The sequence below is a fragment of the Candoia aspera genome, chromosome 3 (assembly GCF_035149785.1).
Source record: "Candoia aspera isolate rCanAsp1 chromosome 3, rCanAsp1.hap2, whole genome shotgun sequence".
Taxonomy (NCBI): domain Eukaryota; kingdom Metazoa; phylum Chordata; class Lepidosauria; order Squamata; family Boidae; genus Candoia; species Candoia aspera.
Genome location: NC_086155.1, coordinates 196,210,729 through 196,238,434, shown reverse-complemented (window position 1 = coordinate 196,238,434; position 27,706 = coordinate 196,210,729). Strand labels below are relative to the sequence as shown.

Below are 27,706 nucleotides of genomic sequence, written 5' to 3'. Positions count from 1 at the left end.
GAGAAAAATCACCACATTGTGGAATGGCTGTGCCCACAGGCAGAAGACTGATACCTCACAACTGCTCCAGCAGAAGCCATTTGGTTCCTCATACCCTGGCCTCACCCCCAACTTGGGTTAGTTGCTTGGTAGTTCCTACCACCTACTATCCAGGAGGGGGCACCTCACATATTGTCTTCCTCCTAACCCTGATGAGTGAGGAAACAAGGGTTCCTCCATGGCTAGAAGATTCAGCTCTTCTTCCCTGTTCCTGCCATCCTGATAAAACCATCTTATAAGAGATAGGCAAACTTTATTTTAAAAAGGAGGAATATTAAAGCCCTTTTTCATCAACAACGGAGGTGAACAGGTGGAGTTGTTTAGATTATGGGAAAACAGCCGCTTGGTTGAAAAAGAAAATTCAGTGTTCCAAGCGGACCACAAGATGGCAATGGTCTGCTATGAATAGTGGAACTCTGCCCTAAAGTCTGGAAGAAGTAAAAAAATACTTTCTGGAACATAGCCTGAAGTAGGGATTCAAGCTGGCGTTCAAGCACTCAGTTTTATAATCCATACAGAGGAATAAAAAGAGTAAAACTTAATTAGCAGTACATGGAAAAAAAATCACAATCCTAATGAAAACTCTTCACTAGGTTACCTATTTCTACCAAGACAAAATCTTTTTTCCCTGGAAATTTCAAACTTTAAGCTGAGGCTGTGAAGAGATGTTATACCCATGCCCTTTCCAACCTTGATTCACAGCTTCTGGAGTTCTGTCTTTGCTTTTAAAAAGCCAAAACATTTTTTCTGTCTCCAGCAGGCAGAGGAGCTGATTCACCTGCCTCTTTACATGACCCAGAGCCATGCTTCATTTGTGAATGCGGATTCTGTCTGGGACAACAGGATGTACATTGGGAATGACTGAGTTCTGCCACCTAGCACAACAGCTGCTTTCAAATTTTCTGAATTTTTGCATATTTTTGTCACTGAATATTATCAGAGCTTCATACGGGTCCTATAGTACTTCTATATTAAAGGGCTCTGAATGAATAAATAACACCAATGTTTGGTGCTTGTTTCATTTATTTCATAATGAATGGCCAACCCTGCCCCAAATGCTCAAACATTTCATCACAGCAAAGTTCTCAAAACCAAGTTCTCATCATGCCATACACAAATTTCTGAAGACCTCCATTAAAAGGCATAGATGCCTTAAAAGTGTGGAAAATACTGCAAAACTATTTTTAAAGCTTTGGGGTACCAACAGTCTACCATCAGATACATTGTCTTGAAACAGAGAAGACTGGGACAATAGCTAATCTTCCCAAGAGTATCAAAGTCACTTCAGCAGGGCAGCACTAAGTAGTCAAGGAGGTCATAAAGAACCACCATACAACACTTGGAGATCTGCAGGTCACTCTTGCCTTGCTAAGTCAATGTTCGTTTACCACTATGAGTAAAAGTGGAAACATGGGAGAATTAGCATTAGCAAGGCATAAGTCACTGCTGCGTAAGAAGAACTTTGCCCAAAAGCACCTGGATGACTCTCCAGACATCTGCAGGAATGTTTTATGAACAGAGGAGTCAAAAGTGGAATTTTTTGGACTACACTGGGAATGTTCCGTGTGGCAAAAAACAGACACTGCATCCCACAAAAAGAACTTCATACCATGTATTAAATTGGGGATAGTGTCATGATTTGAGGGTATTTGCCTGAAGGAAGCCTAAATTTGCATCCCCGAATTCTACAGGGGAATATGAAGCCATCTGTGCTGAAGCACAAGCAGTTCATGCAAGAGAATGCTCTCAGATATACCAGCAAGTCTGTGACAGAATGGATGAAGAACAAGAATTCTTGGTGTTTGGGAATGGCCATGTCAAAGTCCAGATCTCAGTCCCATAGAAATATCGGGGCAGGAATTGAAATAATCAGTTTATGCTAGAAAATCCTCAAATGCTATTATTTCACGCTAGAAAACCCTGAAATGAAGCAGACAGACACGGAGAAATGCAACCTGACAGACTGAAGTGCAAAAATTCAGAAAATCCAAAAGGGTAAACACCTTTTCATAGAACTCAGTGAATGAGTCTGCAACATGTGCCAAGAAATCCCCTCAATATGAAGGACAAGGCTAAACATTCAGTTCAGCCAAAGAAGTAATACAATGCGTTATTTGCATTACTGGAGCAGCATTTTATCCCTCAATGATAAACTATAACATGGAGGCATACCAAAAAAACTGTTACTATATTTGCCCACTGATCTCAGCATTTACAGTGCATCACAAGACTTCTCAGTTCCTGAAATGGATTTGCATATCACCAGTTAGGGGAAAACAAGGACTAAACTTTTCTCCTTTTAAACCATCCAACAAAAACCTATTATGCCGCAGCTTGCTCATCTGATATTTTGCACACGGAAAGAGAGAACATTTGAGTACCTTTAAGTAACACTTGGATATTTCAAATAAACGTTGACTGCATGTTGTGAAGCACTTGTGGTCTTCAGCAATGCCATGCTTCTCAAGAGTATTCATCACTACATCCTTCAGCATCTTGGAGGAAAAAGCAAGCATGTTTTAATTTCAAGAGCCGGTATATCAGCCTCTCTCTCAACAGATCAAAAGGTACCAGTTACTCTCATTTCAACTCTGCTCTGTAACCATACAAAGCTACTTAAAGCTACATCATATGTTACAGCAGGGTTTCTCAAACTTGGCAACTTTAAAACATGTGGACTTCAACTCCCAGAATTGAACTCCCCAGTGCTGGCTGGGGAATTCTGGCAATTGAAGTCCACCATGTCTTAAAGTTGCCAAGTTTGAGAAACACCGCATTACAGTTTTCTGTACACAGATTATTCCCCATTTAGGGAGAAAACGCTTGCTTAAGAAGAATTTAAGATTCAAATTTGTGACCTGGCCCTAAATGTTTTCATCTCCATTCTGGGGCAGGTCCACCCCAGCCTAGGTTGTCTTTAGCAAGGTGACTGCATGGTGCAAAGTATCTGCTCTGCACATTTCCGTTGCAGGCTGAGACAGCAAACCGTATGAGCAAAATGGGAAAGCAGCTGGAGCAGTCAAAGGGTTGCAGGACAAGCTCAAAAGGATTGCTACCCATTGCTTTTTTCTACTTTCTACACGTAGTAGATTTACTGGATTTATGGCTCAAAAGATCAAGCTCTCATACTGCTCTAGGCAAAGATAAAACAGCTAGAAATGGAAGTTATGTACGTTATCCTGAAAAGTTCTTTACCCGTGTATGCTTCTGAGATCTCGATTCTTTTCTGGGCTTTAGCATCGCTGACTCCTTATTACAGTTCTGGCTTGCTGAACTGCTCCTAGAAGTTGCTTTGTTGACACAACTCTGAGAACGTTTGACAACTGCAGTGGGCAGAGAGGCCGAAGTCTTCAGGCCCTGCTTTGGGACAACTGCTTGGCGACTCCTGCTGGTTCTGCTTGCCTGGGACAAGGCAGAATCTGTGCTTTCAGACTGCAGGAACCTGAAACGAGGAGTGAAACAAGAGGGGTGCACTTCTTTTAAGAAGATGTATTTATGCTGGCTTAGATTTGTTTTTAAACCTTGTAATATTGACAGCTAGCAACATTATCAGCCTGAAAGAGGAATGAGCAGATTGATTATGTGCCATCAAATCACTGTCAACTCTTAGTGACCACATTATATAGATTTTTCTCCATGGCCATCTGTCCCTAAGCTGGTCTTTCAGGTCTTCACATGAAAATATATCTATTTTGATATACGACACAAATAACTAAATGGAACCACTGATGGAGATGTTACCCTCAGCCAGCATTGTGCAAGATTTTCCAATCTCCTACACAGGTAGTCCTCAACTTGCAACCATTCGAAGTTACAACAGCACTGGAAAAAGCAACTTATGATTGGTCCTCGCACTTATGTCCATCTCAGCATCCCCTGCAGTCACATGATCAAAATTCTGGTGCTTGGCAACTGGCTCGCACTTACAACAGTTGCAGCATTCTGAGGTCACGACATTGCCATTTGCAACCTTCCCAGCCAGCTTACAACAAGCAAAGTCAATGGGGTAAGCTGGATTCCCTTTACAACTGTGGTGATTCGCTTATCGACTGTGGCAAAAAGGTCGTAAAATCAGGCACAACTCACTTAACAACCACCTGACTTCGCAACAGAAGTTCCAGTCCCAATTGTGGTCATAAGTCAAGGACTACCTGTAGTGTTTATGGAAATGCCACCAGATCTTACCTCAACATAGAAAAGGTTACACTGAAGGTTATCACATCTGAAAAAATGGTAGGGAGGAAGAAAAACAACAACACTGTGTAACAGCTATGCAAAATAGTGATTAAGAGGAAAAAAAAGATCTCAACGTCTATTTATTTATAAATAGTATATTACCTCCTGTTGGGATAAAAGCCCTCTAAATCTTTTGATCTCCATTTTAGCTTAGATGTCTCTATTTGGAGCTCCCTTTGTGAAGATTCCCCATCAGGGACGCTTCCAGGCTCTGATGACACTGCCGGGGATGGCAGGGGACTCAAGGCACAGGGCACAGGGCAAGACTCCTTCGTGCAGGTGGTCTGAGTTTCATAGCGGATAAGCCGAGACTGAAGTTCAGCGAACTCCACATCTCTTTCCAAAGCTCTTCGGTTGTCAAGGCAGAACCTAATATTCAAAAATAAAAGTTTTAGAACCACCGGCATTGCAGAAATTGGGCTTCTTCTCAAATAAAGAAAAACATTATGCCCTGCCGTTATTTTGCCATGTGGGAATGTCTTCCCTGCGACTCTTACCTGAATTACTAGTGAAATTCGAAAAAAGGGATGCTTGTTGTTTGCTATGAAATAGACTAAATAATCTCACAGCTCATCCATTCATTTCACAACATGCCAAATCTCAGTCCACAATTTACAGACAACTGCAACAAAATTCTCATTTTTACTTTGAGATAGTTATTTTCTGCTAGCAAGAAACAATTGGTAGAGTAGGATCTGGGGTCTCAATCTGGAATCTCCATGAGCTAAGCGGATAACCTTTGGACCAATCATGCTGTCTTATGGGACTCTCAATCACCAGGTGATTCAAATTCAATAATGCTCATTCTTTAATGTTTAGAGCAAGGTAAATATGCATAGCTTCCAATGATCCAGTGCATTTCCCACTGTGGATCCCACCATTTATTTGCTTAAAACAATTTCATCGTGTCCTTCATTCTCACCTGCATTTCTCAGCAGTTGAACAACCATAATCCAAACAAAAAAGATCAACAGAATCAAATATATTGGAAATCTGCGTTAAGTATATCACTCTGCTACCTGAGAAGAGATTCAAGCCCTTGCAGCTTGGACAAGATGTCATGTGCACTCCGAAAAGGCTGTGACATGAAGAGAAACTGTCCATTCCCATAATGGCTGAGCATTCTAGGGATGGTTGTCTCCAAATGCCAATTTTCCTGAAGGCAAACTGGTGAGTCTAAAGGAAAAGGAACTTATTCAAGAATCTAAGTACAAAATGGAGATGGGATCTGAGTTCCAAAAACAAAAGCGTCTTTTTGAATTCTTCATGTTCTGTTTCAATATCCTTTTCTCAGAAAGGTGTGTTGTCAGAAACAACAAAATTGAATACAACTGAATACAAGACTTCGTGGGGTTTGAGCCTCAAAGCTAACCTCCATATTTGCCTCCACAAAGCATAACAAAACGCCTATTTCTCAAAAGGCATTTGGTGACAAATCCTGCAACAAAAATCCGCACCCAACCTCGCCAACACCAGAAATATATATATACCTCTATGAAATACAGACACCTCTATGGAACTGTAACATCTCAGAGCAGTGTTTCTCAACCCTGGCCACTTCAAGCTGTGTGGACTTCTAAGAGCTGAAGTCCATACAGCTTAAAGTGGCCAAGGTTGAGAAACACTGCCACAGAGTAACTAAACCAAATCAATGTGTAAAGGCACTCTATCTTTTTAAAAGTCTACAATAAACACATATCTTTTCCTTTTTCCTCCTCTTTTAACACCCTTTCCTTGACACCTCTCTAGACTATGCATTTTGGGGGGAGAGGAAAGCAACTTCAAAACACTGGGCTGCCAAAGGCAATCACACAAAAGCCCTCAGAAGTGTTTGGGGAAAAAAAACAAAAATGGTGGCTTGAGGGTGAGTGTTGAGGGTTGGTTTCTTTATTTGGAAGTTAGGAAGAGTAGGGACCTGCCAATTTTCTTCTTCCCACTTCTGTTTTGCCATAAAAAAGCATTAAATTCAAATAAGCTACAGCTTTAATTGCTTTATTTTCAACTGAAAGCACTGTCAGACCATATTTGCTATTTACTCACTCAGGCAGGTATTCAAATCAAGACATGACTTTTTGATTTCAAGCAATGAATAACCAAATGTGAAAAGAACTGGTACATGCACATACTATACGTTAACGTTTAAGTATTTTCTAAAACTTGGTTTGTACGGAATAAGGAAATAGTTCACAGCATTCTAAGGGAACTTACTCAAGACCATGGTAATGGCAGCTGGCGGCTTTTTCAAAAGGCAAAGCTCTCAGTTTTCGAGGTGTCAGTTCAGGTGTCAAAAAAGCACCATCACTGAAAAAAAGCATAGAGAATTCACCTGAAATCAAAGTCATCACTTCCTTGCAGGAAAAAAAAATACGTTTTTACTATATGAATTAAAACAATCACTCTCATTACAAAAACTACACTTTTGAAGCTCATTTGATTTGCAGCATGTTTATTTTTTTTATGTATTTCTCTCATTTATATACCGTCAGAATCCAAGGACTCCTGGTAGTTTACAACCATAAAAGCATGTAACAACATTGATAAAGGAAAGATGAAAAATACAATGAAAATCAAATTGCCACTGTAATTCCAATAATCGAATAGATCCCTCCAGTGTAAGGCAACCACAACTTTGAAAGACCCTTTGGAATAACTCCATCCTGACCACTTCATCAAGTGAATCATCATAGAGCCTGAGGGGGAAGCTATCCCACGGGGTGTGACAACTCCCACCAATCCCAAGCCCTCACCAAGTTCACCTCCTATGGTGTAAGAATCCATGGCATCCTCATCTGGGACAACTATACTAGACAAATTGGTTCTACCTGGAGAAAGGGGTCCTGTAAGTACCTAGCAGCCAAACATTCAGGCTTTAAAGCCAAGCAACACTGAATTGTACTCAGCAGCTTACTGGGAACCAACATTTGCAGTATACATGTAATACACAGCTGTAACAGGTCTCTCCCATCAATACATTACACCCATTGCAATTTCCAAGCAGTAGTCTTCAACGGTAGAATGCACTGCAGCACTCTAGTATGTGTGGTGGGATGAGGACAGGATTGCCAGGTTCTTCTGCTCAACACAAGGCCACAACTGTGCGCCATTTGAAGCTGGACAATGTCCTCCTGGCCATGGCTTCCAGCTGCATATCAAGCAGTACGCATAGGTCCAGGAGGACACCCAAATCGCAAAGCTCCTCTTTCAGGAGAAGTGCCACACTCTGGAGCAAACACTGCCAGATTATGTCTGGATTTGTTTTTAGCTTCCTAATCTAACTAACAACTTTGGATGGTGTTCCCAAATACTAAATAAGGGCTAAATTTGTTTAGCTTCTGAGATTGGCCAAAGTTGATCAACTGCTGCCACTTGCTGAGCTGACCTGGTCCTCATCTCCCTCCCAGTGATGACTTCCGGAATAGCAACAAGGGTTCCACTTGTCCTCAATCATACAATGCTAGCTGTGAAATACGCCAACGATGACACAGATTGTACTGAGAATCTCTGCTCTGTACCCTATTGTACTTTCAAGCCCAATTCCTTGTGAAATTTCAGAAGCCATCTAGAAATTCTAGACTTCAGTGCCATAGTTTATTTATTTATTTTATTTTCTATCCTGCCTTTATTATTTTTATAAATAACTCAAGGTGGCGAACAAACCTAACACGCCTTCTTCCTCCTATTTTCCCCACAACCACCACCCTGTGAGGTGAGTTGGGCTGAGAAAGAATGACTGACCCAAGGTCATCCAGCTGGCTTTGTGCCTAAGGCGGGACTAGAACTGTCCGTCTCCTGGATTCTAGCCCGGTGCCTTAACCACTAGACTAAACTGGCTCTCTATACAACTCTCCATTATTAGAAGCAGTGGTAACATGAATTGCGCCAATAATGAAATATATATTCCATTTATAGAATCAAGTAGCAGAATTCTGTTTGTCTTTGTAGAGTATTTTGTTGCTTTTTAAAAGTACAGTTTATACATATGCTGTCACTGATTAATCAAAACAAGACAACTTGGCTGGCATTTCCAAAAACAGCTTTCATCCCCATTCATGAAAAAATCTGGCTTTGATCAGACAGTATGAATGATACCCTCCTCCCTCAATTTTCTAGATTAGTTCCTAAAAGTAATTGTAGTTTGCCATAATGTGTATTTGCAAACTATGATTAGCTTTAACCCTCTGAGCAGATGGTCTGAAATTCTGTTGTCAATGTCAGAGGAAACACTATTAGTGGTGAGCAAAAACATGAAAGGGAAACTGCATGTGATGAAGGCAGGCAGGCAAACCCCACCCCATCTCCAATGCTCCAAACCAGGTTTTAAGAATCATCTGAAGGAATCTCTTGTTATCAGTCTTCATTATGGTTTATCAAGATTATAGCCATATTTCAGTGTTGGTTCAAAGGTTTCTGTTCTAATGCAGGGTAAAACAAAACTAGTTTTAATAAATCATTCTGAAATTTCCATCTGCAATTGTACTGCTGCTGTATCGTTCTGAGCAATGCAGAAAGTTGGACTTTGCAGATAAAAATGACCCTGATGCTTCAAATATGGATGTTAGAACCACTATCTATTAAATTACTTGAGGTGCTTCAAAAGACCACGCAGTTGGAAAATTGTGAGCTTACCTAATCAGTAACTACATGTGAATGCTCCCAACAGCAGTTACGTTCCAATGTGAAGAAGTAGAACTTGTACCTGCTTAGGATTCTCATCTCTGTCAACTGAATGCAGGGTTGTATGTTCAAGACAAGGACTTACTGTACCTTTTTGGAATATGTAAGGGCTGCAGATCTCCAACAGGCAGCCCTTCTGCAGTGAAGTGCTTAAGCATCTCTCTAGCATCAAGTAATGCTGAGTCCTTCTGGCCATTTTTATGGCCTAGCAGCTGTTCAGAAACTCTAAAAGGAAAACCAAATGGATGAGTGGAAAGCTACACTCACATGACAGCTACACATCTTCACACAGCTGTAAATGCTTAATGTTACCTTGTTTTTTGCTTAATCTTTTCAGAATCTTCCAAGTTCTGTAGGACATTTCTTTCAGGCCACTTCAAAGGATTTGAACCTTTTAGCTCCAATTCTGAGAATGGTTGGGACAGTGGGAGAGACAGTGGGTGAAGATAGTAAAGGAAAGGCAAGCATTTAATCCACTGCAAAATCTATGGACGTTCATCGTCTATTTTAATTCAAACACAGCTAAGAATGTGCTAGCTTCCCATTTTGTGTAATTAAAAAGTTTTGTGGACCAAACTTTGAATATTTCTACCCAGCTTCAGTGAAATCATTTCTTCACAAATCTCTTACTTTTTGCAACAATTACAGTGCCTATTGTCTATATACCATAACGCCAAGTATTGTTAGCTTCAGTTACACTTTGTGGTAGCTACAAAGATGAAAACTCACAACATAATATACAAGACATTGTAAAGAGACCAAAATCTTGCCCTGTACCCCTTCTTATCCTTATTTCAATCTTCTTTCTCACTATGTTCGTGGGGAATGCCAGTGGTCTTATCCACCGATACTTTGATAGTATCACCTACTACCAAAAGGTTGTCCACCCCAAGTCCTCCATTAATCAATCCCGAAGTTCAATCACCTCCCCTTTCTCTTCTTGGCTTTCTGCATTAAATTTGAATGCATACAATATGAAGATTCATTTATTAAAACAGTATAAATGTATAGGCAATGTAGTTATCCTAATGATTCTGATTAAGTAATGAAATGATGCCTACCATAAACTGCTTCCTGATCTCTAGTTTTAATCGTTGCTCCTGGACAAGCAGTACTTGGATGGCTAACCTTCCATAATTCTAAAAAACGTTCCCTGGTGTACGTTAATAGCTTTTTCAGTTCATTCTTTAAAGCTACTGGCAGGTGCCCAGCAAATGCTTGGCTCTCTGTAAAACAGAAAAGAAAAGCTCAGCTTAATTTAGGGGTCACTGATATGCTGTTATTAACCCAAGATGTGTAATAATGCTACTTCACTGAACTGAGTTATTGCATCATGCTGTTATCAAGAAAAAAATAGGGCTACAAATATAGTCACTTATATAAGCTTATGGAGAAACGCCTTTGCAATTTGCTAGATACACACATCATGCATGTCATTTGAGCATGCTATTCATAAAACGTTTTCTCCAAGTTACACTTTTCTTTCCATACAGTTTTCCTGATTTACTGAGTGAGTTTAGAACAGCAAAGCAAACGTTATAGACTGGAAAATGGAAGGCATCACTCAAGAAGGAATTCTCAAAGTAAAATGAATGGGACCGTGATATCCTCCTAAACTAGGAAAGCCCATTCTGAACACTCTGCAAATAATACCCTCTAAATCAGATACATTGACTGATATATTTTCTACCCATTATTTTGTGTCTCTTCCTGGCAATTTTAAAAATATATTCCCTTAAAATAGTTGGGAAAAAGTGGTGAAAGGTTTTTTTAAAAAACCTGTTGGTGGGGAGGAGGGCTCCATCACCACTTCTGCTTTTCTTCACTAGCATACCAAAGGGACAAGGCAGTAAGTCCGCTGCAGTATCCCACTATTGCAATACATGCTTCTACATCTGCTCCCCAATTAAAACAAAGATGTTCCAGGCAACAAGAAAGCTTCTTTTCAAGTACAGTACAAGTCTTGAGCTTTGTCAAATCTTGTACTAAAGCTTATTGAGAAGAAACTGGAAGGATTACTTATCCTAGAAAGGATAAGTAGAACTGAGTCAATGTATAAGGGTTGAGAATGCGCAATACCAGATTTGATGGATTTTCAACATTTATACATATTATTCGGACTTTCTCCTGAATAATACTGTATAAGAATTGCAGGCTTTAAAGATCATTTAAATCTAATTTCCTTTTGAAGAAGTACATTATTTAACTAAATTTAACCACTCACTAGGCATAGGGGAAGGTACTGATTTTCACTAGAATCCTTCCCAACATTGGGTAATGCAGCTCCAGGCTACCTAACTAGAGATAGTCCCATCCTACTTCTGCAGGCACTAAAAAACAAAAACAAAAAAATACTTTTAAATGGTAAATAATGTTCCCTTCAATATCTGATTTGAAGTAGTTTGTATTTACCTGACATGTAATTCTATTTTTAATTATTAACCACACTTTTCACTGTTTGGCAATAACAGCTGCCCAAGGGTTTACAGCGGAAGCCCTGTCAAATTAAACCCCAAGCTGAGATAACTTTATCAGTTTACTGGCCAGCTATTCCGCGTTACTCACTCAGGCAGTGATTCAAAGTCAGTGCTTGGAGATGAGCCAGTTTCTTCTCTCTTTGTAAAATCTGTTCTCCATAAAAATGTGGGAAAACTTTGATAAACTCTTCAAAGAAACCTGTGTTGATAAGGAAAGGGATGATTTAAAAAAATACACACGATCACATTATATCAAATTCTAAAATTTAGCAAAATAAATGCCTTGAGAGAACAAATACCAGACTATGATTGGGGAAATCAGGTTCAAGGCAACCTCTACACAGAGCAGGGTTTCTCAACCAGGGTTCTGTGGCACTCAAGGGTTCCGTGAGAGGTCACTAGGGATTCCCTGGGAGATCATGATTTATTTAAAACATTATTTCAAATTCGGGAAACTGCACATGAAAGAGGTAAGTTTCATTCTTTATTTGTAGTTTAAGAACACTGTTAATGCATATATACAGGCCTACCCATGATACGAATATAATAATTTTGTAACTTCTGGCCTATATTTGAGCTTGAATGTGCAGGGGTTCCCCGAGGATATTTGGGGAAAATATTTCAAGGGTTCCTCCAGGGTCAAAAGGTTGAGAAAGGCCGAGGTAGAGAGTACAATGTACACTTTCTTGAGGAAGGGCAGGACATAGTATCCTCTGAGTGGAAACTGGATTCATTAATCAAAAAGCATCTGTAGTACTAACAGATAAATCACATGCTTGAAAAAAGGGGGATGTTAGCAGTAAGAATAACCATAATTCACTGGCATAGCACATACTTTGCATGTATGCAGGGCTACTAAAAATCCTTCTGAGATCTTGGAGAGTCAATGCTAGTCAGAGTCAATAATACTGAGCTAGTTGAATTTATAGTTTTCAAAGCAAGCAGGCCAGTATGTTTTCTCTATACAAGAAGTTGTAAACAAACAAAAAGCGGGGAGGTGATCCAGAAAAATTCTGCCCAAGTCTAATAAACCTTTGGTGAAAACCTAGAGTGGAGACTTACTTTCCTGGAGAATACAGTGAAAGAACAAGCCTAACTATGCAGTCATGACCAGACAATCTCATCAATAGTGAATCAAGATTTATCTTAATGTCAAATAAGACTTAAAGAACAAAGTGTACTTGGGTTTTGATACTTGGTTAAAGAAGGTAATGGATAAGGCTATTCATGATGTGTTTAACTCACAGATCTGACAGATTTCTGAAGGCTCATTTCAATAATTATTATTTACAAAAAGAGAATTATTCAGCTTATAACTTGCCCTACTGGAATGAAAAATCACACAATTTTGCCTCTTAGTTCGATTACAAAAGATATACCTGCTTCTGTTTCTTCTCTGGCTGTAGTCAGCTTTCCTACAGTTTCTGCAAGAGTGACAGAGCCATTGATCTGACTGGCTGAATAGATTAGTGTTGCTTTACATCCGCCACAGCCATTGCCTTGTACCAAGAAATAATAATGGCAAGTTTCTCCTTTAAGTTCAACTTCTGGAACTAATGAAAAATACATCTTAATATTTACAAAAATTAAAAGTGATTTGTTCAGAAACACATACCAAAAACCTAGATTAAATCAGCATGGAGTCTAGAGTTCAAGTAGCCAGGATTCCTGTTTTCAATAGTGAGTTATCTAAAACTAAAGCTATTTAAAGAAAAGTTTCTTTACAGTTAGCATCATTAATGGTCTTCCCAATCCGATACTCTCCAAATATATTAGACGGTAATCCTACATCCATTGCAATCCAACACAGGTTAGAAGGCAGCAAGTGGAAAGACTGATTTAGAAATCAAATTTATACACTACCCAGAGTTGCTTTTATAGCGATGGTGATGTATAAATTTAATAATAAAATAAATAAATAGATGTTTAGGTTATTACCTTTTCCACCAGTGGAGTGGGGAAATAAACAATTATCTCTGCTATGCTCTTTTAAACAATGTATGTTCTATTATTCCTGTGCCCAGGACAGCTAAATAGATCATAAGGACATTTAAAATAAGAAACACATGAGATTTGGCATTACGTGTATAAGAAGATACAGAAATAGAATAGATGGAAGTCATCATCACAGATTTTCTTTGCTAGGTAATGTTCTATGATGCACTTCCTATTCCAATTCAAGAGGCCTCCGATGGGAGGAGATGGGCGGGGATAAATTAGATAAATAAATTAGATAGATAGATAGATAGATAGATAGATAAATAAATAAATAAATAAATTTGTCCATGTAAACACATAGCAAAGGATAGACAAGAATGCATGTGGGGGGAGAAAATGAATAATTGACTGTGGTTTGCTATGTGGGACTGGGACCAGAGTGTGACCTTTAGACTCCACCCTATATTCATCCATCCTAAAGAATACGTTCAGAAACCCAGTGATGCAATGGTTGAGGTACTGGACTGGAAACAAGTAGATTCAATATTAAGTCCCCGTTACAGTGTTTCTCAACCTCAGCAACTTTCAGATGCATGGACTTCAACTCCCATGGCTGGCTGGGGAATTCTGGGAGTTGAAGTCCATGCATCTTAATGTTGCTGAGGTTGAGAAACTCTGCTCTATTAGATCACAGAGTTCATTGGGTGCCTTTAGGCCATTCTCTTTCTTTCAGCCCAACCTATTTATAATTAGATGAGACCTCCAGTGCATTTTTCTCAGCCGAGAAAAACTGAGAGATAAATGCAACCATTACATGGTATCATGCTAAAATATGATTCTATGGGATTTGAATGCTTTCCCTCTCATTTCTTCTGGCAGATCTGGGTAGGGTTGGGAAGCTTTAATTTCTGCTTTTGATTAACAACAGGTTTGGTTAATTCAGATACAGAATTGTGGCTAATCTTAACTTCAGTCTGAACCAGGACGTTTTGCAAACCACAGTGATCAGAAACCAACTACAATTAAGATCATTGCAGTTTATCAGATTTGTACGGTATGGCTAGTAGTAGGGTGACCCAAAGCAGAGACACAAGCTTTCCAACTTCTCCAGTGAGCATACTGGAAGAAGGCAGTGTTCAGGAGGTCAGCCGATGTCTTAATCAGTTTTCCATACTATCCAAATGATCTTTTTGCCAATTTACTAACATGGCGAAAACGTGGCATATTGTGCAAACAGTACAACTTTACTTACTACTGATGACCTTGTGTTTTTCGGCTATGTATTCCTTCCATCTTTTTGTACTTAGCTGGCTGGGTACAGGATTCAACATATTGCTTACACTGCAAGGCAATACGAATAAGGCTCCTACCTGCAAATGGAACATATATAGATTTGATTATAAAGAAATCTTCCCAGATACTGATATATAAACTGCCCCATGCATAAGATGAACCCATCATGCTCCTCTACAGCTGGCTGTGCATCAGATACTCTCAGCCCCACTAGGTAGACCAGATCAGGAAACCAACTCCACAGGAAGACTAGAACTCTACTTTATTGAGATATGCTGTAATAACAGAATCTTGCAAGTCTGATTGTGCTATTATCTCTTCCACTAAATCAGGGAGGCATCTGCCTGAGCTGCTTCCAAATATTATCTTGTTCCCCTGGACTTAAAAAATGTTTTGGCCCCTTTTGCTTAGGAAACAGCTCTTGCATATTTCCATAAAGATCATCTTCCTTACTCTCCACAGCTACCAGTAGTGAGGATACAAAGAATGATGTCCTCAGGAATTGTAACCAAGGAAGATGTTGACTGCAACTCCACATTTCCTCACGTCCTAATTTATTAAGCCTAGGATGGGTATCTCTACAAGCCCAGCTCAGTACTTTCAATAACCCAGTTCTACTCTGACCAAACCAAAAGCTGGTTGCTCTGATTCAAGACCCCAATCAAAGCAAGATTTGTTCCTCCTAGTAACTCACATGGAAAAATTAGAAACCATTTGAAATATACAAGTATATATTTGAACCATTTGAAGATAAGCTAAAGATCTGGTTTGCGGAAAAGCAGCGTATCCTTCTAAGAGACTTCAAAACTATGGTTAAACTAATTATTTTAATTTAAGTCAATGTACTCAGTCCTCAAATTTACCCTAGAAATAAGAATTCTTTTGTGGAATACATGTAAATTAATGTTTACTAACTTTCATGCTGTTAGATTTAATTTTAGTAAAAAGCCACAATCTACCTTTCCATGTAGAGAAGCAAGCTGATCCCAAAATAGTAGAGATTTCTTCTCAGCATCCGTTCTAGCCAAGGTCCTAGACAAAGTTAAGGAATCACACCTTCACATACATGAAGTGCAACAGTCAACACTGGTACACGCTGTAAAAATTATTCTCCAGAACTGTTTATATATTCATAATCTACAAGTATCATATATTCTGACAGCACCCTAATTCTTGGTGCTGTTCCAGTACGTACTGTATGTCACTAAATCCAGTCCTTCAGTGTACAGAAACTGCAAGTAATCAATGCTAGATGATGACTAAAGGGTCTGATTCAGTTTCATAATCCTTAATGGCTTATGCTTATTACAACTAGTGTTTTTACAACAGATGTTATTGTTTTGTTCTGTGCACAACATATTGTTATTTTGCAAGTGTTTATGCATTATGTGTACAGGCATATGTCTACAAATATAGGCAAACAACCCTCACTACTGGTGAAACAATTAGGCAATCTAGGAGTATTCCTGAGCATTGGAGAACTTAACAAACAGGAACAAGAAGAAACATTTTTTCAAATCCTTTCCAAGACCATATTACTATTCAAGTTTGCCAAAATATTCTGGGATGATTTTTTTTCTGCTACGTCCAGGAGTTTAGAAGACGAATTTAACTGAAGGCTACAACGCCATGCGCCTTGAGAATAAAGCCACTGAATTCAGTGGATGCAACTTCCTCATTTATAGAAGGAATGATTGCCTCTATAAAAATTACAGCCATGTTAGCAACAGTTGTATCATTCATTAAAGCCGTCATTCATGACAGTGCATATCTATGAGAGCATTTACTTTACTTGCTCTAAAGATTTCCTGTTTCTGAAATTCCCTGGTCCAGGAACTTAAATCCTCTAAATCAAATCGAATGCCATCTGCCACAAAAGGATACAGCTCAAACTGAAGGTTTGACACTAAACATGCTGGCAGGTGAGACAACAGCACCATCTGTACAAATTTTAAAGCAGGACCATAATAATGGAACACCTGAAAAAAAAATTAAAAGGTCAATATTATTTTGTGTATCCCAGCACACACTGTCAAAATGTGTGTTGGACGAAAAATAGGAATGTCTGCAGAAAGGAGCTTTCCACTCTTCCTTCCCACTCGGATGCCTCCAAAAATTTCGAAGTCAGAAGATTCAACAGAGGTGATAAAGCCAACCACAACAAAGAAAAATTGTTAATGATAAAATATAGTGTGGATTGGGTTTAATTGGACAAAATACAGTTCGATCCTTATTCCTCATATCAGCCAAAGTCTAAGAACAAATAGCAATATTGACCTGAAATACTTCTTCAACAGTTTTGTCTTTTCTAAAATTTTCTGTTAGTTTCCTTATTGATTCTCTTAGATTCTACCTTTTTTTAGGGCAAGGACTCTGGCTATTTTCTCTGCATAACCCTGGAAGAGACTGTATATTTATGGTGACATTAAGTGTACATAAATCCAGGATGAAAACCAAGTATTAAGTGATAAATTTGCTTTCCTTCCATCCCCTTGACAGGCTGGGTATCAAGGGTGAGGCTTCAGGGAGAGAAAACCCTGCCACTGGCCCCACCAGGTCCCAGAAATAGGGTAGATGAAATTGCAGAGAAGAGGACCTGTTGCTCCCAGCCATGTTTTGCACAAGGATTTAAAAAAAAAAAAAAAGCTTCATTTTCCTCGGCAGACAGAGACAGAGGAGACAGCTTGCCTTCGGAGCTCATCTGAGGCCATGCAAGCCAGAAATTCCACATTCCTGATAATAAAATTCTGAGCAGCTTCCCCTCATTTAAAAGCTCATACGCTCACGTCAAACAGCCTGTCTGTTACTATGTGTTCACATGCAGCTCCCTTAAACTGAAATCTGGTATGTGGTTTGCCCTGAGCATCCTAGGAAAAAAAGAACTGCAGATTATTCCATCTATACTGAGATGGAAGTTTCCCCAAGTTCTAAGTGTGCATGTATATGCCACCATCTTCTAAAAGACCTGGGAAATGCAAGAAAGAATTGCTGTTTTGGTTGGAGTTTGAATTCTCTTCTTTTCCTTGAGCTGTAGTTACTCCTGGAGAACAAAGAAGCTAGATTTCTAAAGCAGGGTAATGACACCATGAAATAGATTTTTGATTTCTAAAATCCTATGCCTCTACACATATGCGTTTTACTCTTCCTTAACCATAAAAAGGCTAGATTTTAAAATGTTTTCTTTTCTGGGTGAATATTGTTTTCAAGTTTTTAAAAAGTAATATTCTATTTTATGGCATAATTGGGCCTACATTTATCTGCTTTCTAAAAAGCTAAGAATTGCAATCCAGATCAAACACATGCATTACCTCTGGACAACGAATGCTGGTATTCCTTGACTGTTTATTTTCATCAGCAGCAGAGAAAGTATTTAAACAGAAGGGTCTGAGTGGCCTTCCAGATGCAGGGCCTTTTATACAAAAGTCTGGAAATGTAATTTCAGATCCAAACTGAAGAGAAAAAAGCAAAGAACAACTATAAACCTCTTAAATATATGTACCTTTCCCCCCATTTTTAAGAAGTCTAGGTCATTACATAAAAATGAGAAATTAAAATGTAGCCAATGGAATTTAAAAACACAGTACTTATGGGTCCAAGAAAAACTATTTAAAATATTAGCTACATTTTTAAGGTTAGCACAATCATTTTCTTCTGCAGGTTCTCAAGTACATTGACGCCAACCAAGTTTCCTCCCCCAGACAGCTGGAAATCAGATGAAGTAGAAAGCTGCTTTCTGACCTAATTTCCTTCCTCTTTTATGCACAATATTCTAATTTGAGCCCACCATGTATCTTTTGCAGTGTGAATGTGAAAAGAGAGTCACTCTTTCTTCCCAGCCTTTCATCCACGTTGGAATCTCTGGGTTACTTTTTCAGATCCGCAAGCTGTGCTGCCCAGACAAAAACAACAAACTATGAATAGAACAAGTAGTTCTATTTAGAATTATTCCATTCATGAAAGGAGTTCTTATCCAACGGAGTCATTTATTAAGCCTCTTCAATCTTAATGACCCTTTTACTGGAAGAAAGTGATCTTTACTTCAGGCTCTGGAGTTTTTAAGTGTTGCAGCTGACTGCAGGAGTGAGAAGACTCTGACAAAAAGTGGCTTTGCTCAAGAGTATAGTTCCGTGACTTAAGCTCATCTGATGGGATGCTCCTGGCAAAGGTTCCTTTAGGTAGAATCCAAGCCTAAATAACAGATGGATCAATATTTCCATACAGGTGGTCCTCAACTTACAACCATTCATTTAGTGACTATTCGAAGTTACAATGGTGCTGAGAAAAGTGATTTACGACCGGTCCTCACATTTATAACTATTGCAGCGTCTCTGCAGTCACATGATGAAAATTTAGGCGCTTGGCAATCAGCATGTATTTATGACAGTTGCAGTGTCCAGGGGTCACATGATTACCATTTGCAACCTTCCCAGCTGGCTTCCAACAAGCAAAGTCAATGGGGAGAGCTGGATTTACTTAAGGACATGATTCGCTTAATGATTGTGGCAAAAAAGGACATAAAATTGGGTGTGACTTACTTAATGACTGCCTCGCTTAACAACGTAAGTTCTGGTCCCAATTGTGGTCGTAAGTCAAGGACTACCCGTATATAAATCCAGTGTGCATTTTTCAGCGATTTAATATGCTACTATTCCTCCATGAAAGTTTCAAACCAATACCTTTTGTTCCCATATTTGAATCTTTCCTCTCCACAATTCCCTTGAATCAATACCGTCTTTTAGGTTTTCAGGAGCTAAGATATCAGCAGAAAGACATTCTGCAAATTTTTGCCAAGTACTGTAAGAAGAAGACATATGTAAGTTGTGCAGCTTTCACTAAAATCTTTATAACTTTCAAGGATAATGCTTCATATAATTTCTAGGACACTAAGTATTACAAATATCAGCTATGGAATGTCATTTATCTTTTGCAAAGTATTTATGCATTTATCTTATGCAAAAAGTTGTTTATCTGTTTTACCCTGTTAGGCTTGCATCCCACTTTCCTTCAGAAGTTCAAGGCGGCATGCAAGGTAAATTGGGCTGGGAGATAGTAATTAGCCCAAAGACATCCGGTGAATTCAACAGCTTGGGACACTCTTGGACCTGAGTCTTCACGATTCTAATCTAATACCTTAAACCACCACACTACGCTGGCCCCAACATGATTGTGAAAACAGTTTATGCCTTCCAGATTTTTGCAAAACAAAGGTCATGACACGGCTTCTTCAGACACAAAAGGATGTCACCCGTATTTAGCAAACTGTGCTTAATGAAAGGTTTTTAGAAAGCTTTTTTTAAAAAATCCATTCAATTGTATCTGATTCTCAGAGGCTGCCTGGACAAGTCCCTGCAGTTTTCCTGGCAAGGTTTTTCAGAAGTGGTTTGCCACTGCCTCTTTCCTAGGGCTGAGAGAGAGCGACTGGCCCCAGGTCACCCAGCTGGCTTCGTGCCTAAGGCGGGACTAGAACTCACAGCCTCCTGGTTTCTAGCCTGGTGTGTTCACCACTACACCAAACTGGCTTAGGATAAAGCAGTGGTGGGCAATTTAAAGCAGGCAAAGTTATGTTGCTTAAGTCTGAGGAATAACACAAAAAAATCTGCATCCACAAGCTCTCATTCCAATGCCCTTAACCTGAAGCACTGGGACATATATGCCTTTTTTTAGAACAAAAGTTAGTCTTAGATCTTCCATTTATCACTTAAATTAGCCTAAGCATCTAGCTCAAGATTCCCCAGCTGCTGTGACAGCTAAGCGGGTCAAGAAGACACCCCTGCCCACTCAGCCCACTGTGGCATTAAAACATATTACATCTCACTGTCAGACAGACAGCATTTCACAACCTACATGCATTTCATGTATACAGTTCAAGGATAAATCTAGGCTGAGAAGAACAGACAGTTAAACATTCTAAATCAACCTGCCCCACCGGTCAGGCAGAGAGGGCCTGTTACGGACCCCGTTGATAAGAGAATTCCATCTGGCGGGGTCGAGGAAGCCGGCCTTCTCTGCAGTCGCCCCCGTCCTTTGGAACATCTTGCCCCCAGAGGTGAGGCAGGCGCCTTCACTTCCAACCTTCAGGAGGACCCTGAAAACCTGGTTCTGCAGTCTCACGTGGGGCGGGAAGGTGGGCAACCATTCATGGGGTTGGCTCATGCCTTAGACCCCCTCTCACCTGATCAGAATTTTTAACCTCTTGGATTTTATACTTATTTATATTGTATTTTAAGAGGGACGCGGTGGCGCTGCGGGTTAAACCGCTGAGCTGTCGATCGGAAGGTCGGCGGTTCGAAACCGCGCGGCGGGGTGAGCTCCCGTTGCTAGTCCCAGCTCCTGCACACCAAGCAGTTCGAAAACATGCAAATGTGAGTAGATTAATTGGTACCGCTTCGGCGGGAAGGTAACGGCGTTCCGTGAGTCATGCTGGCCACATGACCCGGAAGTGTCCTATGGACAACGCCGGCTCCAAGGCTTTGAAACGGAGATGAGCACCGCCCCCTAGAGTCGGACACGACTGGACTTTACGTCAAGGGAAACCTTTACCTTTACCTATATTGTATTTTATACTTGTAAATTGTTTTTATAAGATCTTGATTGTTCATTATTGTAGTCTTAATTTTGTTGTAAACTGCCCAGAGCAAAATTTGAAAAAGAAAGAAAGAAAGAAAGAAAGAAAGAAAGAAAGAAAGAAAGAAAGAAAGAAAGAAAGAAAGAAAGAAAGGCTTTTCCCCTTGAGCCAAGTTGTTGATATTTTGGACATAGGCTGCTTTTGGTTTTCTTGCATTTTGTTTTCAAAAGTGCCTGCCAAAAATAGTATGGGATTCACACTGGGGCTCCAGAACCACGTGTGGATTTCAAAATTTTGGGTGCAACACTCAGAACGGTTTTTGCCAAACTTTATTTGTTTAAAGGTGACATGTGGCAATCACGGAATGCACAGGAAGTAATCACATTAATGGCGTTTAATTAAGTTGACTGTAATGAAATTGAAATTTCGTTTTTGTTGTGATATTATGTATTTCTTTGTCTTGCCATGACCTCTTTTTGGAGCCTTTCGCACCTCCCCTGAAGCCCAAATACTATCCTGAAATGACGCCAGTAACCCCCCCTCTGTCAATTATCTTATCTGAAGAATTTAAATGGCACTACTCACATGTTGCTTTTGTTTGCTACAATAGTGATCTTTGCTGCATGCCATTCTCTTAGATGTTTCAGAGCACCAGTGACAGGTAAGCAGTCTTTTAGCTGAGGGGCTTCTGTCTCTGAAGACCAAAGTAGAACATCAACTATTGCTTTTCCTGCAGAAGTAGTTACCAGAGAAGTAAAACAAAAGAGACATTTCAGTATTTGCCTTTTATACATTGGACTCCTCTTTTTTTCAGCAGCAGATTCAACCATGCAGGTATTTTCTTCAGTAGAAACTACTGGAATGGGTGGACAACATATCGGGCTGCCGGGGCCTGGTAACACCCACTTAATTCACGGCTAAAAATGTAGGAAAATTGTTGCTGCAATAAGCTCAGAGGAATTTTCATGAGTCCTGCCTCAGGACTGATGAGGATAGAGAAAAGAAAAAGGAGGAACAGTTCAGTCTTTCAAATCTATATGTTCGTGCACTCAGAAGTGACAAAGTTATCCTTGCAGAGCCAAGACTGGGATGGATTTGGAAAGATGGGCTTTCTATGAAACTGAAGAATTGATTCTCCACTATCTGGTCTAGTCCCCTCCTGACTTCCACCAAAACAAGTACTTAACACCATGTACTTAACAACAACAAGACAATGTGGAACAATAAACTAATACCTTCCACCAAATAATTTAAGTATAAGATTTATCAGAATTGATTAATACCTTGTCAGCATCTCCCAAACACCCACTGGTAGACTCTCAAGAAAATGATTATGGCGCTTTTAGTTATTCTGAATCTTCCCTGTCATCTCTGCCTTTATAACATCAATAACATAATTGCTTTACAGTTGACAGCTAATTCTTAACGTGCATATGTGTACACATCTAGACAATCTCAAACTCCCCCTCACATTTTGCACCACTACGCTGTATTCACTTTTTTACTCATTCTTGCCTGTTTCCATCCCTTTCTTGGGTTTTGTTGGGCCTCAGAACACATATTTTTCCATGTTTTGTAATACATATTTATTTATTAAATCTGTATGCTGCCTGACTCGCAACGACACTGGGCAGCTCACAAGTAAAAAGATTTAAAATATATATAATAAGAAACAAAAATAAAGAATAAAAGATGGCAAAGATGACGAGAAGCGGAGAGGAACAGAAAAGAAGGAAAGAAAGAAACCCACACAATCCAAAGGGGTTTCACTCCTCCTTGCCAAAGCCCTGAGTGAAGAGCCGGGTCTTCACGGCTCTACTAAACAGCAGCAGAGTGGGGGCCATCCAGACCTGGTGGTGGTGGGGACCTCATTCCAGAGGGCAGGCAGTGCTACAAAGAAGGCACACTTCCAGAATCCCGATAGATGCCACTGTTTAATTGAAGGAACCTGGAGTGTGACAGCCCTACCAGATTGAATTGGCTGAGCAGATGCTATGGGAGATAGGTGCTCCCTCAAGTACCCAGGCCTTGCCATGTAGAACAACCAGCACCTTGAATCATGCCAGAAGCAAATTTGCAATCAGCGCAGCTCGCAAAGGCATGCCCATCACCGCCCATGCTGCTCATTCTGGATCAGAAGCTTCCGGGTGGTCTTCAAGGGCAGCTCCACATTCAACAATACATATACACAGAGCCCATTTGGTACAGTGGCTAAGGGGCGGGACTAGCAACTGGGAGACCGAGTTCTAGTCCTCCCTTAGGCACAGAAGCCAGCTGGGCAACTTTGGGCCAGTCCCTCTCTTTCAGCCCCGCCCAGCTCACAGAGTTGTTGTTGTGGAGCACATAGAAGCGGGAGCATTAGGTATATACACTGTCTTTGCTGACCAAAAATAAAGCCAGGATAAAAATCAATTTAATAAATAAAATCCTCTCCTTGACTGTTAATTACCTCACTGCCTTTGGTATGGAGTATGTTTTATTCCTTTACGTTATTTTGAGCAAACTTGCATGCTATTAAATAACTTCTTCTAGCAAGACATCCTTCCAGATTTTCACTGTATAATTTATAATTGCCTGTAAGGCGTCCTTGTGGGCCAAGCTATTTGTCAGAGCACATTCTATGCAGAAGACCAGCTGGCTGCCTCAAAGGCCACTGAGAAGCAAAATGGTTTTGCCACAAAAATACTTTGTTTCCAAAATGATCATATTACCAGGAGCAGGAAGTTTATCTGCTAAAAGGTGTATGCTCTCTGCAGATTCTTCATAAAGACTGAAATATAAGAATGAAAAATAGAAAAAATTACTCTCATTCAAGAATTAAATGCCTTACTCAACTCAAGTATCAAAATTGTGAAGCATTATATTTGCGTATGGAGAAAGGGGGGAAAATGATTTCAAATGAAATGCCCGCCATCAAAGTTTTGGCTAGTGAATTTATCAGCATCAACAATTCCCTGCTAAATCAGCTATTCTGCTTCTACCCCTTCTTTCTTAGGAAGTAGCAGAACACTTACTTTCCCCCCAAGCATTCAAAGACCATCTTGACCTGAGCAGAGCCAAGCCAATGGCTGAACTTATGAACATAATTTCTCTCTCAAAAAAAAGGACCACAAAGTAGGGCCAATGCATGACCAGCCATCATGCAGACAAGCATCCACCTCTCCACTCTTTATCCAGCATTTTTCTCTTTCATCCTCTACCTCACAACCCTGGTCACAAGCTGAACTATTACTGCTTTGCTAATAAAAATTTAACCCGAGTCCACTGGAACTGGGCGGCCAATAAATTTAAATAAACAAATAATAACCCCATATACTGTACTTTTTATCAGAAGTAAACCCCACTGTGTCCAGCAGCGGCTTACTCCAGGTTTACAATAGTTTGATTACAATAACAGCATAAAGAAAAGCAAGCAGTATGTTTCAGAGACTGATTAACTAGCTCCATCTTGTGCTAGCATTAAAAGTTCACTGATAAAACCATTATCTAAAGCTTGTTTATGCCCAAATTGAAAGTACAAGTCTATATTATATTATATTATATTATTTATTTTTATCCCACATTAAACAGTAAAGGTTTTTATAAGACTGTAGATACATTGCATATTTAAAATAAATACTGGGAGCATATGTGCCACAGCCCCAGTGTCATATCTAACGTGATTTAAATGTCTTCCATGCTTGTAAATGATCAATGATTACACAGTATACTTTCTTGATTGATTTGGCTTTCTTCTGGTTAATAAAGTAATTTGTAATAAGGTCATATACTTTCCAGAAAAAAAAACCCTGCATTCCTCTGGCTTTCTCTCTCTTTTTTTGGAAGACAACAGTTAAAACAATTCTGGTTAGAAATATTAATCACACTTCAGTAGAATACAATATATAGTTCCTTATATCTACATGCTGAGGCCACTCATTAGTTTATGATTGTTACATGCTAGTATTTTATCAATACTATCAGACATAGAGAACATTACTATTAGGCAGCATACATATGTGATAAATAAGCCTGGCTCCCATTTTCTGACAATGTAAATAGTTTGTTCCATTAGAATTAGCTACACATCGCTATCTTTGAACAGTCTCTGTGCTTATGGAAGTTGTGATTTTCATGAGGGAGGGCCCACTTGACTGAAAGACAGTTTATAAATTGACACACACAGAATTTCTATTTGAGCAATCTGCTGATTAATTCTGAACGTCCAGCAACTATATCCTATGTAACGTTCTCAGATGGTAAATGGACAAAGGCCATTCTGAATCACTTCCATAACCATTCTTCAAGCTAGTGAGACAAAGAGTTCATCTTATCTAAACCAACATGCCTTTTCTCCTGGCACCTCAGCATCAATTATTTTTCTGTTCTCTCCCACAGCATTCATGCAAGCTGCCATGTCCACTTGGCTCTTTCCTGGTAAATATCCCAATCCCATTTCTGTAGTGGGCAAAATGACTGCATTTCAGAGTAGGTTCCGGCCCCTGGGAAGCAGCAAAGGCACAACAGAAATCTTTTCACCATGCCATATGAGCCCAGCAGGTAAGAGCTGAGCAATATACTGAAGTGAATGACAGAATTTGTGTTGACTTCCACAGTTCTAATTCAGCCCCTTTTCTATGTTCAGAAACTGTATTCTCAGATATATTTCCCAACATATTCATATACACAGTGGATCAACTTACTCAGTGAGTAAGACGGATTCCCAACTATTATCTTCTTCCTCGATATTTTGATCACCAAGATATTCTTCAATATTCCTTCGAATAAAGCTTTTGCCTTGATCTGTCTCTTCATCAAAACTGATGTCCTCCCAGTCAGTACTACAAAACTATTCAATTAAAAGAAATTTCTATAAGGGTTGACCAAGTTGGACTAATGTTTTAGATCATTATGTGTCTCCAGTGACTCACCTGGGAAAATCCACATATTGAATGAATTGCAAAATACCATTCTTTCACATACGGAATCCCAGCAAGGGAACATGCTAAAAGGAGAAGTAATATGCATGTTACAATGCATTTTGGAAAGTTAAATAGAAGCCTCATTTTCTTCATGAATACATGCTTAATGAACTGCCCTGATTGCAATAGTTTTTAAGAACGAGAATAGAGTACAAGAAATGAAAGCAATTCTTCCTCTAAAAACTTAAAAACAGTATAGTGATAGCAAAGTCAAAGTGCTATTTCAAGTAAATGCAGCAATGAACTATGCTTTCTTTCCTCCCCATTACACATGAAAAAGTTAGCTTGTTGTTTTTCTTTCAGTGTTTGATTTTCTGACTTTGAATTGTGTGCTGCAGATACAATTGCCTGCATTGTGGTGAGAGAGCTGGTGATTTAATGGTTAAGGTGTTGGACCATGACTGGAGATACTCAGGTTTAAGTCCACCCTCAGCAGCAGAAATTCACTGGGCAGCTTTGAGTCAGCACATTCTCTTAGCCCAAACTATTTCACAAGTTGCTGTTGTGATGGTGGGGATAAAATGGGAGGAGGGAATACTACACACACCACCTTGTGTTCCTGAACACAAGGTAGGATAACCAACTGTCACTTCATAAATTGCAGAGCCAACATGTTCCTGAAAAGCCTGTGTCTGAAACAGTCTTGAAAATGTCGAAAACTAGTAAGATTTCTCTGCCTTTCACTGCAAACAATGAGATATTTCTAGCAAGTTCCCGAGCAGCAAAGTTTGCAGATATTCATTCCCTCTATGTCTTCAACAGTTTGCGTTCACCCACTGTGCCAGGCAAAATGTAGTTTGCTTCACTTACCTGGGAAATTTTCAGTTGTTGCATTTAGAGAAGGATTGCAATTTATTTCTAGCAAGTTATAAATATTTTCAGCTGTCAAACCTGAAAAACACATAACTGAGTTTATTGAAAAATAATGAAAACAAGGCTATGTAGTGTAGTCTAATCTTATATCTACAGTATCATCCATTCCAGTACTTTTTATAGCCAGAATCTTAATACAACTCATTATAAAACTAATTTTCTCCTTTGGAGCATGCAGCAGGTTTATACATATGCCCAGTCAACAACCCATACTATTTGCTTTCATGGCAATAATGTTAAAGTTTTTTAGGATTGTTCTAATCATACAAAAGTGAACCCTAGCTTGGAAAGAGGCTTTAGATACAGGCTCTGTTTTCACAACATACATAATCTAGTCAAATCTCTTTATCAATAGCTCTGGCAATACACAATCTCACACTATCTGGTTCAAGCTCCACCAGTTTTTGAGTTTCCAGAGTTCTGCCCACTTTTTCCATGAAATACCAGGAATATACTGTAATGGACAGGCTGTAAGTCCTCTTAAGGAGCCTCTTTCCCTTCAGCAAGGCAGGCAGCATATGTGTAACTTGACCAATCCACGTTTGGAACACATGTTTTGTGCTGCCAAGCCCCAGCAGAGAATTCTGTAAAGAGTCTTTCTTTTTGAGCCACCCCCTCAGAAGCAATGGTCTCCAAACTTTTTTGATCTC

General features: G+C 39.5%; 1 protein-coding gene across 1 annotated transcript in view; it reads right to left on the bottom strand.

Moving 5' to 3' along the window:
* Window positions 1-27,706, bottom strand: part of MTBP (MDM2 binding protein) — a 30,059-nt gene that overhangs the window by 1,098 nt on the left and 1,255 nt on the right. The window contains exons 2-20 of the mRNA XM_063299634.1: window positions 26,994-27,074; window positions 26,133-26,206; window positions 25,905-26,050; window positions 23,934-23,992; window positions 21,808-21,952; window positions 19,334-19,451; window positions 17,966-18,106; window positions 16,542-16,636; window positions 15,617-15,689; window positions 14,617-14,734; window positions 12,806-12,979; window positions 11,515-11,625; window positions 10,011-10,175; window positions 9,262-9,355; window positions 9,040-9,174; window positions 6,484-6,576; window positions 4,378-4,644; window positions 3,235-3,481; window positions 2,421-2,534 (exon numbers count right to left, since the gene is read on the bottom strand). Of these exons, the coding sequence (XP_063155704.1) occupies window positions 2,421-2,534; window positions 3,235-3,481; window positions 4,378-4,644; window positions 6,484-6,576; window positions 9,040-9,174; window positions 9,262-9,355; window positions 10,011-10,175; window positions 11,515-11,625; window positions 12,806-12,979; window positions 14,617-14,734; window positions 15,617-15,689; window positions 16,542-16,636; window positions 17,966-18,106; window positions 19,334-19,451; window positions 21,808-21,952; window positions 23,934-23,992; window positions 25,905-26,050; window positions 26,133-26,206; window positions 26,994-27,074 (2,450 nt within the window). The remainder of the gene's footprint in view (window positions 1-2,420; window positions 2,535-3,234; window positions 3,482-4,377; window positions 4,645-6,483; window positions 6,577-9,039; window positions 9,175-9,261; window positions 9,356-10,010; window positions 10,176-11,514; window positions 11,626-12,805; window positions 12,980-14,616; window positions 14,735-15,616; window positions 15,690-16,541; window positions 16,637-17,965; window positions 18,107-19,333; window positions 19,452-21,807; window positions 21,953-23,933; window positions 23,993-25,904; window positions 26,051-26,132; window positions 26,207-26,993; window positions 27,075-27,706) is intronic.